Source organism: Podarcis cretensis (assembly GCF_951804945.1).
Source record: "Podarcis cretensis genome assembly, chromosome: 7".
Classification (NCBI taxonomy): Eukaryota; Metazoa; Chordata; class Lepidosauria; order Squamata; family Lacertidae; genus Podarcis; species Podarcis cretensis.
Window position 1 is genome coordinate 846,765 of NC_137176.1, and position 13,406 is coordinate 860,170.

Consider the following 13,406-nt stretch of genomic DNA (forward strand, 5'->3'; position numbering starts at 1 on the left):
GAATTCTGCATATAAGTTAAATAAGCAGGGAGACAAAATACAGCCTTGTCGTACTCCTTTCCCAATTTTGAACCAATCAGTTGTTCCATATCCAGTTCTAACTATAGCTTCTTGTCCCACATAGAGATTTCTCAGGAGACAGATGAGGTGATCAGGCACTCCCATTTCTCTAAGAAGTTGCCATAGTTTGCTGTGGTCGACACCGTCAAAGGCTTTTGCACAGTCAATGAAGCAGTCTTTCTGGAACTCTCTAGCTTTCTCTATAATCCAGCGCATGTTTGCAATTTGGTCTCTGGTTCCTCTGCCTCTTCTAAATCCAGCTTGTACTTCTGGGAGTTCTCGGTCCACATACTGCTTGAGCCTTCCTTGTAGAATTTTAAGCATAACCTGCCAGTTTAAGGCTGTGTAATTCAATGAATATTTGCAAGGAAGATTGTGCTTAATAAGAAAAATGTAAGAACTTTGGGCTGAAGGAGCAGCATGAAGTTTTGGCCAGCACCCTTTGAGCTACTAGGCTGGCTTTCTAATTAGACAGAGCAACTATATTTAGTAGCTATTTCCCTGCAGAACATGTGTGAATAGGTTGTATGATTGAGAGCTCTTGAATAAGTGAAATAAACCATTCTTTGAAAACTGGTACCAATGGCTTAACCTCTGTGCCTTCCTCCAATCCTAGGTTGTGTTCATGACTTTATCCAGGATCCACAAGGCAGCCACCAATTTCTACCTGCAAGATCTGAATAATGAAACATCATTTATTTTTCTTGTTTTTAAGTACCGTATTTTTCACCCTATAGGACGCACCGGCCCATAGGATGCATCTAGTTTTCAGGGGGGGAAATCAAGTAAAAAAATATGATTCCCCCCCCCCCCCCGCAGCACTGGGAGCAGCGGACAGGCTGCACGCAGCCTGTGCGCTACTCCAAGACCTTCTCCCTGCTTTTGTGGGAGGTGGCGGAATTCCCCCACCTCCCGCAAAAGCCCACAGGAGCCCAGCGTGACTCCTGCGGGCTTTTCGACCAGGAGGGAGAAGGGACTGACTCGGCCAGTCAATCCCTTCTCCCTCCTTGGGGAAAAGCCCCCAAGAGCGGCACACTCTTTAAAGGGTGCGCGGCTCCTACGGGCTTTTGTAGGAGGTGGGGGAATTCCCCCATCTCCCGCAAAAGCCCACAGGAGGGTTGGAGAGTAGCGGGAAGGCGTCACGCGCCTCCCCGCTGCCCCCCATCCTCTGGGGCTGGCGATGGGGGAAGCGCTGCTTTCCCCACCGCCAGCCTCGAAGCCGGGCTGGAGAGTAGCAGGAAGGCGTCGCGCACCTTCCTGCTGCCCCCCATCCTCGTTTGACATGACTGATTAGTTCAGATATCAGCAGGGGAGAATGCATTCTACAATAACTGCATATTTAGTACAGAAATTGACCCACCATTCTGAATTTCCAAGTTTTAGCTGAAAACAAACTGATTTTATTAAAGCTGCACCATCCTATGCATATTTACTCAAAAGTAAGCTATTTCTCCCGAGAAATCTCTATGTGGGACAAGAAGCTACAGTTAGAACTGGTTATGGAACAACTGATTGGTTCAAAATTGGGAAAGGAGCAAGAGAAGGCTGTATATTGTCTCCCTGCTTATTTAACTTATATGCAGAATTCATCATGCGAAAGGCTGGGCTGGATGAATCCCAAGCCGGAATTAAGATTGCCAGAAGAAATATCAACAACCTCAGATATGCAGATGACACAACCTTGGTGGCAGAAAGTGAGGAGGAATTAAAGAACCTTTTAATGAGGGTGAAAGAGGAGAGCGCAAAATATGGTCTGAAGCTCAACATCAAAAAAACGAAGATCATGGCCACTGGTCCCATCACCTCCTGGCAAATAGAAGGGGAAGAAATGGAGGCAGTGAGAGATTTTATTTCTTTTATTTCTTATTTTATTCCATGATCACTGCAGATGGTGACAGCAGTCACGAAATTAAAAGACCCCTGCTTCTTGGGAGAAAAGCAATGACAAACCAAGACAGCATCTTAAAAAGCAGAGACATCACCTTGCCAACAAAGGTCCGTATAGTAAAAGCTATGGTTTTCCCAGTAGTGATGTATGGAAGTGAGAGCTGGACCATAAAGAAGGCTGACTGCCGAAGAATGGATGCTTTTGAATTATGGTGCTGGAGGAGACTCTTGAGAGTCCCATGGACTGCAAGAAGATCAAACCTCTCCATTCTTAAGGAAATCAGCGCTGAGTGCTCACTGGAAGGAAAGATCGTGAAGCTGAGGCTCCAAGACTTTGGCCACCTCATGAGAAGAGAAGACTCCTTGGAAAAGACCCTGATGTTGGGAAAGATTGAGGGCACAAGGAGAAGGGGACAACAGAGGACGAGATGGCTGGACAGTGTTTTTGAAGCTACCAGCATGAGTTTGACCAAATTGCAGGAGGCAGTCGAAGACAGGAGTGCCTGGCGTGCTCTGGTCCAGGGGTCATGAAGAGTTGGACACAACTAAATGACGACAACAAAACTATGCTGTGTTCAGTGGGGTTACTGCTAGGTAAACATACTTAGGACTGCAGCCTAAGTCATTTGCAGAAGCATGCACACAAACTGCTTTTCTTAACCAGCTAAGATTTTTCTTGGGGGGAGGGGGTAAAAATGCATGTTACAAATATGAGTAAGTGACAAGCAGGGAGGATAAAAATAAATGATTTCTTAAAAACATAAATTTTTTAAATTTTAAATTGGATTTTTTTTAAAAGAAAAATGCTTTTGGAGGAAAAATCTTTCAACCCCTTACCTCTTCAATGAATAGGTTGTTTGGAGTGGAATAGATCTGCACAAGTAGCTAAGTGTGAAGCTGTAAAGATGGAAGTGCAACCTTGTAAGCAGAATGCTCCACAAGTCTTGGAATCTTTGTGTAATAATTGTGTAAGTCAGTTGCATATCTGTGCAATTCAGACTTGAGGCAAGTGCGGAAGGCACTTCAGGGTTGGCAACCTGTTCCCAATCCCACTGGGTTCCAACAACTGCACTAACACTTAACTGTACAGAATAGGCACCTGAACGTAGAAGCAAATCCCAAAGGGGGTGGTGCGGGTGGTGGAAATAGTAACCTGGTGAGACCTTGAAGTGCTTGCCAGTCAACTAATAAAGAGTTCACACTAGTTCCAGGCCCTTCTTCCCAGGGCTCGCCTGACATCATCCAAACAAGAAAGTCTCTAACCACATCAGTTAACAAACATGGATACATATGCTATAATGTTATTGTTTTAGTTAAATAAATTGTTTAAATTGTTAATAAGGAAACGATTATTTATTTATTTTTCTCCTTCCAATAAAGTACAGCAGAAAAGTTGTCCAAATATAAACAGTTAACTTATTAAACCTCACAATAATTTCATAATTATCAGTCTACGTATTTCTAATAGTATAACTGAATCAGCTATTTTTTATATAACTGTAAAAACTACTCTAAAAAGTTATTATTCCAAAAATGAAACCTTCATCTGGTTGTAAAATATTAAGATTATACCAGTAAGAATGAGTCTGTTAAAAATATGATTTAAATCAAGTATTACTGACTATTGATTTAAATCGTCATTTAATTTAAATCAAATCCACCCTGGCGACAAGTATCTAACAAAATAATTTGTTCTTTAAAAGATTACCTTGGTTGAAAGAACTTTGAATGTACTTTGTTCTGGAACTATGGAATGAAGAAAATGAAGCTTTAAGTTGTAGTCTTCCTCTGACGAAAGCCTCACGAATACATCTAGCTGTTAATAATACAAAATTATAATAATTTGTTAATAATACAAAATTAGTAGTAAACACAAGGAAAAGGCCTCCTAGTGTTTCTGTCATTTCCCAGGAAATGAAGGCAAAGACCTTTCATTGGGAACATCTAATCTGTGTAGAGTATAAGAGAGGAATTTCAAACAGCAATTTATATTGAATTATTCAACAGATAATTCAAAGTGTGCTAGAACATAAACAGAAGATCAATGTTCTTAGTCATCGAGTAGGTACTCAGAAAGCCTTTTATGTCAGTTTGATGTGCATTCTTTAGGTAAAGAATTGCATTAACTGTAGAAAGTTACCAAAAGCCATAAATAATTAAATGGACAAAAGACACACAGCTTCTTCTTTTGCTTTATACTTCACACATTTCCATAACCAGCAAGATGTGTGAATATAAAGCAGCAACTCACTGAATTTTTGATTCTATTGTCTAAAATATGTAAATGATAAAACAAGAATACTTGCAATATAATTAACCAAACCTGGGGTCCCAATAATTAAAGTTAGGATTTAGTGAACAGCACGACAGAACAATACAGAGAGTATAAATATTAGATAATACCTGCACCAACATTTCCCAAAGCCTCACTTTTCCCCATCCAAGCATAAAGCTGCTGATTTTATCTTGGGCTGCAATTAGCACACACTCTCTTGGAAGTTACAATGAAATCAAAGAAATGACTTTGAAAAGAACTAAATTTTTAACCTAAGGGTGCCTTGATTTCAGTTTGAATTTTATGCATATCTTACCTCTTTTTCTGAAAACTGTATGTTTACATCATCCTTCTTTGCGTTTTTGATCATAATAGTTACAATTACATGAGATTCTGTTTGGTACCAGTCATGCCTTTAAAAAAAACACCAGTATTTTAGTTTATGTGAATATCCCACTGTTGTATCCTGATTGCTTCCCAAGACTTTCCCAACTCCTTCCCTCTGAACAAGGGCCCATGTGAACTATGTCAAACATTTAGTTAAAGGTAGGTAGCCGTGTTGGTCTGCCGTAGTCGGGGGGGGGGAATTCCTTTCAGTAGCACCTTAGAGACCAAGTTTGTTATTGGTATGAGCTTTCATGTGCATGCACACTTCTTCAGATACTATTCAGATTTGTGTGCATGCACACAAAAGCTCATACCAGTAACAAACTTAGTTGGTCTCTAAGGTGCTACCGGAAGGAATTTTTTTATTTTTTATTTTGTTATGTCAAACATGAATGTCAATGATGATCCTTGGCAGAAAATGGATCATCCAGGAATTTAGCATGGATCCTCCTAAAGCAATGATCCAAGCCTTTTGGAGTGGAATTGCATGCTCATTTTCAAGAATGGAGGATTGATCAGTCCCCATAATTATCAGTATATTAAGTGGAAGATGCAGCTCCTTTCTAACCAAAGAGCATCAAGTTCATTAATTCTTCAAGTTGACATGAAAGCAACCAAGTGCATTACCTTTAAGTAAGCTCCCACAATAGATGGTCTCAGCAAGTTTCAAAGACTATTTGATGAGAGCCTTAGAACAGATTCCAGAAGAAAATGCACAACTGGAAGAAGAGTATCAACAAGGGTGTCCCACATGCCCTTAAAGTAGTGCTGTGCAATGCCAGGTTAATGATTCATAAGACCAGTGCCACTGATTGTGTATGGAGGAACTGACCTGGTTGGACATGGTAGCTGGCTCTGTTCTTGCTGCTGCTTGTCGACCAGGTTTCTCTTATCACACTATCTCAAATCTTCCATTTGTGGACAAAGTGATTGAGCGGGTGGTCGCAGAAGAACTCCAGGCACGCCTGGAGGATGTGGACCATTTGGATCACTTGCAATCAACACATCATGGGACTGAAACCACCCTGGTTGCACTGGCTGATGACTTCCAGTGGGACAGGGCCAGGGCCAGAGATGAAAGCAGTTTCCTAGTTCTGCTGGATCTCTCAGCAGCTTTTGATACTGACCATGGTATCCTCCTGGATCTTCTAGGAGGTCTGGGAATTTGGGGCACTGCTATGCAGTGAACCCACTCATTCCTCCTTGGCCATGTCCATAAAGTACTGTTGGGGGAGGTGAGTGTTCAGATCCCTGGACTTGAGGGGTGCCTCAGGGCTCTGACTCCTCTTCCATGCTTTTTAACATCTATAGCAAACTGCTAGGAGAGGTCAATAGGGGGTTGGGCTGGGTGTTCACCAGATGAAACCCAGCTGTACCTCTCATTTAAATTGAAACAAGTGAAGGCAGTGGATGTCTTGTGTGAGTGTGGAAGCGGTTGTGGGGTAGATGGCAGTCAAGAGATTGAGGTGGAATTCCAACAAGACATAAGTACTGGTTCTGGGAGACAAGGAGCAGGGAGGTGGGGGGAATTCCCTCGTCCTGAGTGGGGTAAATATGCCCATAAAGAACCAAGTGTGCAGCCTGGGAGTCATTTTGCACTCACAGCTGTCCATGAAGGCACAGGTCAATTCTGTGTCCACGGCAGCAGTCTACCAGCTCCAGCTGGTACACTGGCTGAGACCCTACCTGCTTGCACATGCTCTGGGTATCTCCAGCTTGGACTACTGTAATGCACTCTATGTGGGCTACCTTTGAAGGTGACTTGGAAATTACAACTAATCCAGTATGCGGCTGCCAGACTGGGAGCTGCCCCTGGGACCATGTAATACCCGTCTTAAAATATCTACATTGGCTCCCAGTTCGCCTCAGAGTACAATTGGAAGTGTTGGTGCTGGCCTTTAAAGCCCTAAATGGCCTTGGTCCAGAATACCCAAAGGAGCGTCTTCACCCCCATCCTTCAAGCCAGACACTGAGACACTCCAAGGGCCTTCTGGCGGTTCCCTCCCTGAGAGGGAATCAGGCAGAGGGCCTTCTTAGTAGTCAAGCCCCCCACGTGGAATGCCCTCCCGTTAGATGTCAAGGAAATAAACAATTATTTGACTTTTTGAAGACATTTGAAGGCAGTCCTGTATATGGAAGTTTTTAATGTTTGATGTTTTACTGTGGTTTTATAATTTGTTTGGAAGCTGTCCAGAATGTCTGGAGCAGCTCAGTCAGATAGGTGGCATATATATTATTATTATTATTATTATTATTATTATTATTATTATTATTATTATTATTATTGTTTGGATGCTTGCTGGAGGAAATGCTTGAAATGTGAGGAAGCAGGACATCCCCACCCCAGATCTCCAGAACACTACCCTGGTCTGCCACCTGCCTTTCCGGGTACTGGGGCACTGGCTCTGTATCTACCCCAGCGGTAGAAAGCCTAGCATGCCACTCATAGATGGATGCAGTATCTTGCTGTTGTGGAAGTTTGTAGGAATAACAGAAAAATCGCAATTGAAATAGAGGTAGTAAAGCAGATCACTAGCTCCTGGCCATGATTATATAATGAGTGGGAATGCAAGCTGTGCAAATTTACAAATTATTTTGTCAGGATGGATGTCAGTTTATGTTGTTTGTGGGACCCATAAGCCTACCGGCTGTTATTTCTGGGTTGATTCTGGAGAGATCAGTGGAAGAAAGGTTATATGCAAAATAACCAGAGCTTCCTCCTGCCCTTCTGAGCTCTCCACCTCCCCCACGCAGCTACATTTTTTGGCCACTATGTGGCTAATACATTTTAAGAAGTTGAGTGCACAGATTCCCCTCTGGCTGGGATTTGCAATCCTATTAGGAAACCACAAGGTGGTAGAATGGAAGGAAAAGTGTAGCTTGCCAGAGCTTGTGGACTGGAGGCTGTGCATCTGCCAAACCAAACCCATCATTATTATTATTATTATTTTGGGGGGGGGGCTATGGATGGATATGGTTTCAGGAACCTCTGGTTTGCCAATGGCTTTAACGCCTTGGAATCTGCTCTCTTCTGTCTGGATGCAGAGTAGTCAAGTATTGGTTTTATTTTTTTAGGGAAGTTCTCTCTGGAATTATGTTGAGTCACAAGAGTTAATTATACCTATCTGCTTTCTAACGCTGAACAAGAACAGAATGCACAATGCACAGGGCTCCAGGCCAGATACTAAGGGATTCTTCAGCAAATAAGTTAATTTGGAAAAACAGGAAACCATTAAAATCCTGGTCCTAGATGCCTATATTCTTATGTGCCACCTGACAGTAGAGCAGAGTTTGTCCAGTAGACTGTCTGGAATAATTATTTTCCAGAAATCATAGCTCAACTTTTTCACTTTACATTAATCAAATAATTCAATTTCAAAGAGCCCAACACAGAAAGCAAAAAGATTCTTTTAGCCATTCTCTTAGCCCCAACCCCTCATTTATAAAGAGGGAATACTAATACATACCCTCCAACATTTCTCCACTGAAAATAGGGATGTCCCCTTCGATAAGGATCATTTTACTATATATACCCCACACATCTTACTGGGATGCCCCAGCCACTCTGGGCAGCTTCCAACATATATTAAAACGTAATAAAACATTAAACATAAAAACACTTCCCTATACCAGATTGCCTTCAAACTGCTTGGGGGTCAGAGAATTCCATACCCTCCAACTTTTCTCCAATGAAAACAGGGATGCCCTGTGGGACATTCCAGGATCAGATCAGAAACCAGGACAGCTTCTCTAAATCAGGGACGTCCCTGAAAAATAGGGACACTTAGGGGATCTGCTAATACTAGCTAACTACTGTACATGGTAGCTATAAAGGACCCCTGACAGTTAAGTCCAGTCACGAACGACTCTGGGGTTGCAGTGCTCATCTCGCTTTACTGGCTGAGGGAGTCGACGTTTGTCTGCAGACAGTTTTTCTGGGTCATGTGGCCAGCATGACTGGGTCATGTGGCCAGGCAAAACCAGAACAGCTCATGGAAACGCCTTTTACCTTCCCGCTGAAGCGGTACCTATTTATCTACTTGCATTTTGATGTGCTTTCGAACTGCTAGGTTGGCAGGAAGTGGGACCGAGCAATGGGAGCTCACCCCATCGCAGGGATTTTAACCGCCAACCTTCCGATCGGCAAGTTCCAGGCTCAGTGGTTTAGACCATAGTGCTACCTGTATGGTAGCTATAAAGATGATTAATTATTGCACAGTGTCATCAGTGCATACGGCAATGTACTGAGCTGCAAAGGCAAAATCTCTGCCGGCAGTAGCTTACAATCTGAGATGAACAAAATGACAAAAACAAGACAGGAAGGGAGGAAAAGCAGAATTCAGGCAAACCCAGCTATATGCTCGGCTAGCTGGAACTGAAGATTAAGGGGATAAATATAACAGAGCCCACGTGGAATGAATGGGTTCTCAGGAAACTGAGAGTTTATACCTTATGTTCAGGGAGGGGCTTCCAAACATGGGGAAAACAAGTGCAAATGGGCAGTAATTTAAGGGAGTTCAAGACCACAGGCGGTAAAGTTGGCTGTGTAGTGTTCATAGGCAGGATTATAGCGAGAAACGAAGGTCAAATTACAAAATTATTCAGAGTGTACCATACGTTCTAATGAAATTATGATTATGTCTACATTGCATTTCAGGATATAATTAATACCAAGACAGCTAACAAGCAACATTCAATTATGTATTTTAAGAACACAAAACACAATAGTGACAAATTAAAAAAAACACCATCAGGTTGCTACTCATAGGGCAGCTGATGGTATATCACTCTGGGGGGCAGGGTAGAAGAGTTCTGCTGGAGCCTGCTCCTGCTCCGGGGTGGCCTTTACCTGCCTCCCTCCCTCTCCTGGAACCCTTTACACTGGACAGGTTATCGTAGATCACCTGGAGTGGTTTGGCTGAGGAAAGTCCCACTGGTTCTGGCTTTCTTTTGAGGCCTTTCTTAAGAAAATTATTCTGTGAACACTAAGTACTGTTATAGAGAATGTTAAAAAAGAACTCCATCTTACTTGATCTTAGGTGGTTTTGACTGATGTTGCAAAATCTGATTGTCATCCTTTACAATGAAAAGATATTGATAAATTAGAATAATCTAGCAGTTTTTAAGCCAAGCATCATAATATTTTCACGTTACAAAAGAGTGCTTTTTAGTAGCTATCTGTGGTCTCTTGTGCATGAAATGGACTTCAATACAAGAACCACATGAAAATACACACATGCAAAAAGAAAGTTTAGGCACATTTTATACATATATGTCATATTTCCGCAACTCCTGTACCCATGAAACCAGTGGGTGGGTGTATGACTAGAAAAACATGCACCTACATATGCTTTTACAGATAATAAATCATTTTCTGATTACTCAAGGGGACTCAAAACTATAAGGACACAGAACCATAAGATTAAAACCATATTGTAGCTAAAAGCACTTCAGAACTTTAAATATAAGCAGAAGAAAAACACAGCAGACAGAATGTGCAAGATTTTTAAATGGAAAGCTGTTGAGCACAAGGTGTTGGCAAGGACAGCATAGGGAAATGTTTAAATGAGGAATCTCAGGGTGGAACATAGTGTGCTGTGTTAGCTTATGTGGTCAAGAACAGCAAAGCAAGGAACTGTGTGAGAGGTTATGACCAAGGAGCAGACAAAGATCAAGGGAGCCAGCTGGAAAGAACTGAATGGAGATAGAAACCATCCAAGGCCATGGTCACAGAGATACAAGCTACAGGAAGAAGAGAAAGAACTAGCAGAGAGGAACTAACTCACAGGAGAGAACTAACTAACTAACAGGAGAGAAGCAAGGAGAGAAGCAAGAAAGGCCTGGTCCTAGACATGTGTTAAATCTCTGTATGCACTGTATATTCTTCTGTGTGTTTCTTGTTCTTTACTTTTAAAATTCTGATAAATTACATTTAAAAATTATCTGAGATTTTCTGATCTATTAGCACTTGGTTCAGAGGGTGGGAAGACTAGTGGACACTGAATAGTAGGAATCCTGTTGGAAAGTGTTTGGGTTACATTATAAAATGCCTCATCAGCATCAACATAAAATCCTTACAAAGGTTGCCATACAACTTGGAGAAGTGTTATGCTCTAGAAACCAAGTATACAAATTAGGGAGAACCTTACCACCTCATTCTGCAATCCAGCTGCAAGGCAAAAAAAAAAAAATTATTTTGAAAACATGTTTCTTAAAATATATATCAATTAGCCACAAAGAAAGCATGCTGGTATCAAAGCTATTTAGTGGTTTTGCTCCAGGTTATTTTACAGAATGAGTCAGTTTAACACTAGACACATTTAGATTGCAAACCTTAACTAGGGAGTGAGTGGGACTTACTTCCAAGGAAACATGGACAAGCTTCCACACCAAGTGTGAAAAGTTTCTGGCAACAGTAATGTACCATTCAAGCAGCAGCAACACACACAGAGAGATCTAAGGCAGCTATGGTGGGCTTCCAAGCTGGAGGCCTACTTAGGTCCATCTGACTCTTCAGGGGATGGGGGTTGGTCAAGGTTTTGAAAATGGTATAGGTGCAATTTATTCAGAACAAAAGACCAAATTGATAGTTAATAATGTGGTGACAGAAGAATTTAAGATAGAGAAAGGGACACGACAAGGCTGCCCAATTTCCCCATTGTTTTTTATTTCGGTCCTGGAGGTTTTGCTAAATATGATTAGAAGGGACCATCTGATCAAAGGTATTCAGGTCGGAGCTAAACAGTATAAACTTAAAGCTTTTGCAGATGACCTAGTACTGACATTACAGGAGCCAGAATCTAGTACAAAAAGGGTATTGGAATTGATCTATGAATTTGGTCAAGTGGCAGGATTTAAGTTGAATAAGTTAAAAACTAAGGTTCTTGAGAAAAATTTAACATCGATGGAGAAAGAGAGGTTTCAGAAGGAGACAGGTTTAACACTGGTAAAGAAGGTAAAATATCTGGGGGTTAACATGACTGCTAAGAATGTGAATTTGTTTAAAGATAACCATGAAAAATGTTGGTCAGAAGTGAAGAAGGATCTTGAAATATGGTCAAGTTTGAAGCTTTCCTTGTCTGGTCGAATCGCTGCTATAAAGATGAATGTATTGCCAAGAATGTTGTTTTTGTTTCAATCATTGCAAATTCTGGACAAGATGGACTGTTTCAAGAAGTGGCAGAGAGACATTTCTAGATTTGTCTGGCAGGGCAAGAAGCCTAGAATAAAATTTAAGATACTAACTGATGCAAAGGATAGAGGTGGATTTGCCCTGCCAGACCTTAAACTCTATTATGAATCAGCAGCATTTTGCTGGCTGAAAGAATGGCTGCTTCTTGAGAACACAGACATTTAGTACTTAGAAGGTTTTAATAATGTTTTTGGGTGGCATGCATATTTGTGGTATGACAAGGTTAAAGCTCATAAAGCATTTAAAAACCATATTGTCAGAAGAGCATTGTTTAATGTCTGGATAAGGTATAAAGACTTACTTGAAACCCCAAGGTGGTTATCACCGATGGAAGCAAAGGCTCTGAAAAAACTCAGTATGGAGGCCAATTGGCCAAAATATTGGGAGATTCTGGAACAGGAGGGTGACAAATTGAAATTGCAGAGTTTTGAGGATAAAGTGCGAGATTGGCTTCATTATTTTCAAATAAGGGAGGCCTATAATTTGGATAAAAAAAATGGCTTCCAGGTGGAAAAATCAAAATTGGAAACAGAATTGTTAGAACCCAAAACTAAGATACTATCAAGAATGTATAACTTGCTGTTGTAATGGAATACTCAGGATGAAATGGTAAAATCTGTTATGATTAAATGGGCACAAGATGTTGGACATAACATTATGTTTGCTGACTGGGAACAGTTGTGGACCACAGGTATGAAATTTACGGCATGTAATGCCTTACGAGAGAATATTATGAAAATGATATACAGGTGGTACATGACACCAGTCAAGCTTGCAAAAATCTACCATTTGCCCGATAACAAATGCTGGAAATGTAAAGAGACTGAAAGTACATTTTTTCACCTTTGGTAGACGTGCCCAAGGATTAAGGCTTTCTGGGAGATGATTTATAATGAAATGAAAAAGGTATTTAAATATACTTTCCTGAAGAAACCAGAGGCCTTTCTCCTGGGCATGGTCAGCCAATTGGTGCCAAAGAAGGACAGAACTTTTTTTAGGTATGCTATAGCAGCAGCAAGAATACTCATCGCAAAGTTTTGGAAGCCACAAGATCTACCCACCCTGGAAGATTGTCAGATGAAATTAATGGACTATATGGAATTGGCGGAAATGACTGGCAGAATCCGAGACCAGGGAGAAGAGTTGGTGGAAGAAGATTGGAAGAAATTTAAAGATTATTTACAGAAACATTGTAAACTTATTGAATGTTAAAATGAGGTTGGAATGAAAAGAAGTGGTCTTAGCAATAAGGTTAAAAGGAATATGTAAAAAGGGATTGATATTAGATGAAAATTCGAAATCATATGTGAAGACAAAGAATTAAGAGAAAATAGAGAGGGTATGTATTTGAATTGGAATACAAAAAAGGGAGGTGTGAGGAAGTCATGAAAATAAGTAAATGAACTGTAAAATATTGAAAGAGGGATTTGTTTTTTAATTGTTTTTGGTTTTTCTTAGTGTTTGTATTTTTTTGTTTTCTTTTTATTATTTTTGTAATCTTTTTTTGTGGAAACTTTAATAAATATTACTTAAAAAAAAGAAAGAAATTGGCATGTGAGGCTGTTTCGAGCAAACTATGCCACCTGCCAGTTACCTGACATCACC

The 13,406-nt window shown here is 40.9% G+C and overlaps 1 protein-coding gene across 1 annotated transcript in view; it reads right to left on the minus strand.

Annotated features, from left to right (window-relative positions):
• Positions 1–13,406, minus strand: part of SUGT1 (SGT1 homolog, MIS12 kinetochore complex assembly cochaperone) — a 56,686-nt gene that overhangs the window by 25,405 nt on the left and 17,875 nt on the right. Inside the window, exons 7-10 of the mRNA XM_079983640.1 lie at positions 10,759–10,778; positions 9,639–9,685; positions 4,539–4,635; positions 3,656–3,763 (exon numbers count right to left, since the gene is read on the minus strand). Of these exons, the coding sequence (XP_079839766.1) occupies positions 3,656–3,763; positions 4,539–4,635; positions 9,639–9,685; positions 10,759–10,778 (272 nt within the window). The remainder of the gene's footprint in view (positions 1–3,655; positions 3,764–4,538; positions 4,636–9,638; positions 9,686–10,758; positions 10,779–13,406) is intronic.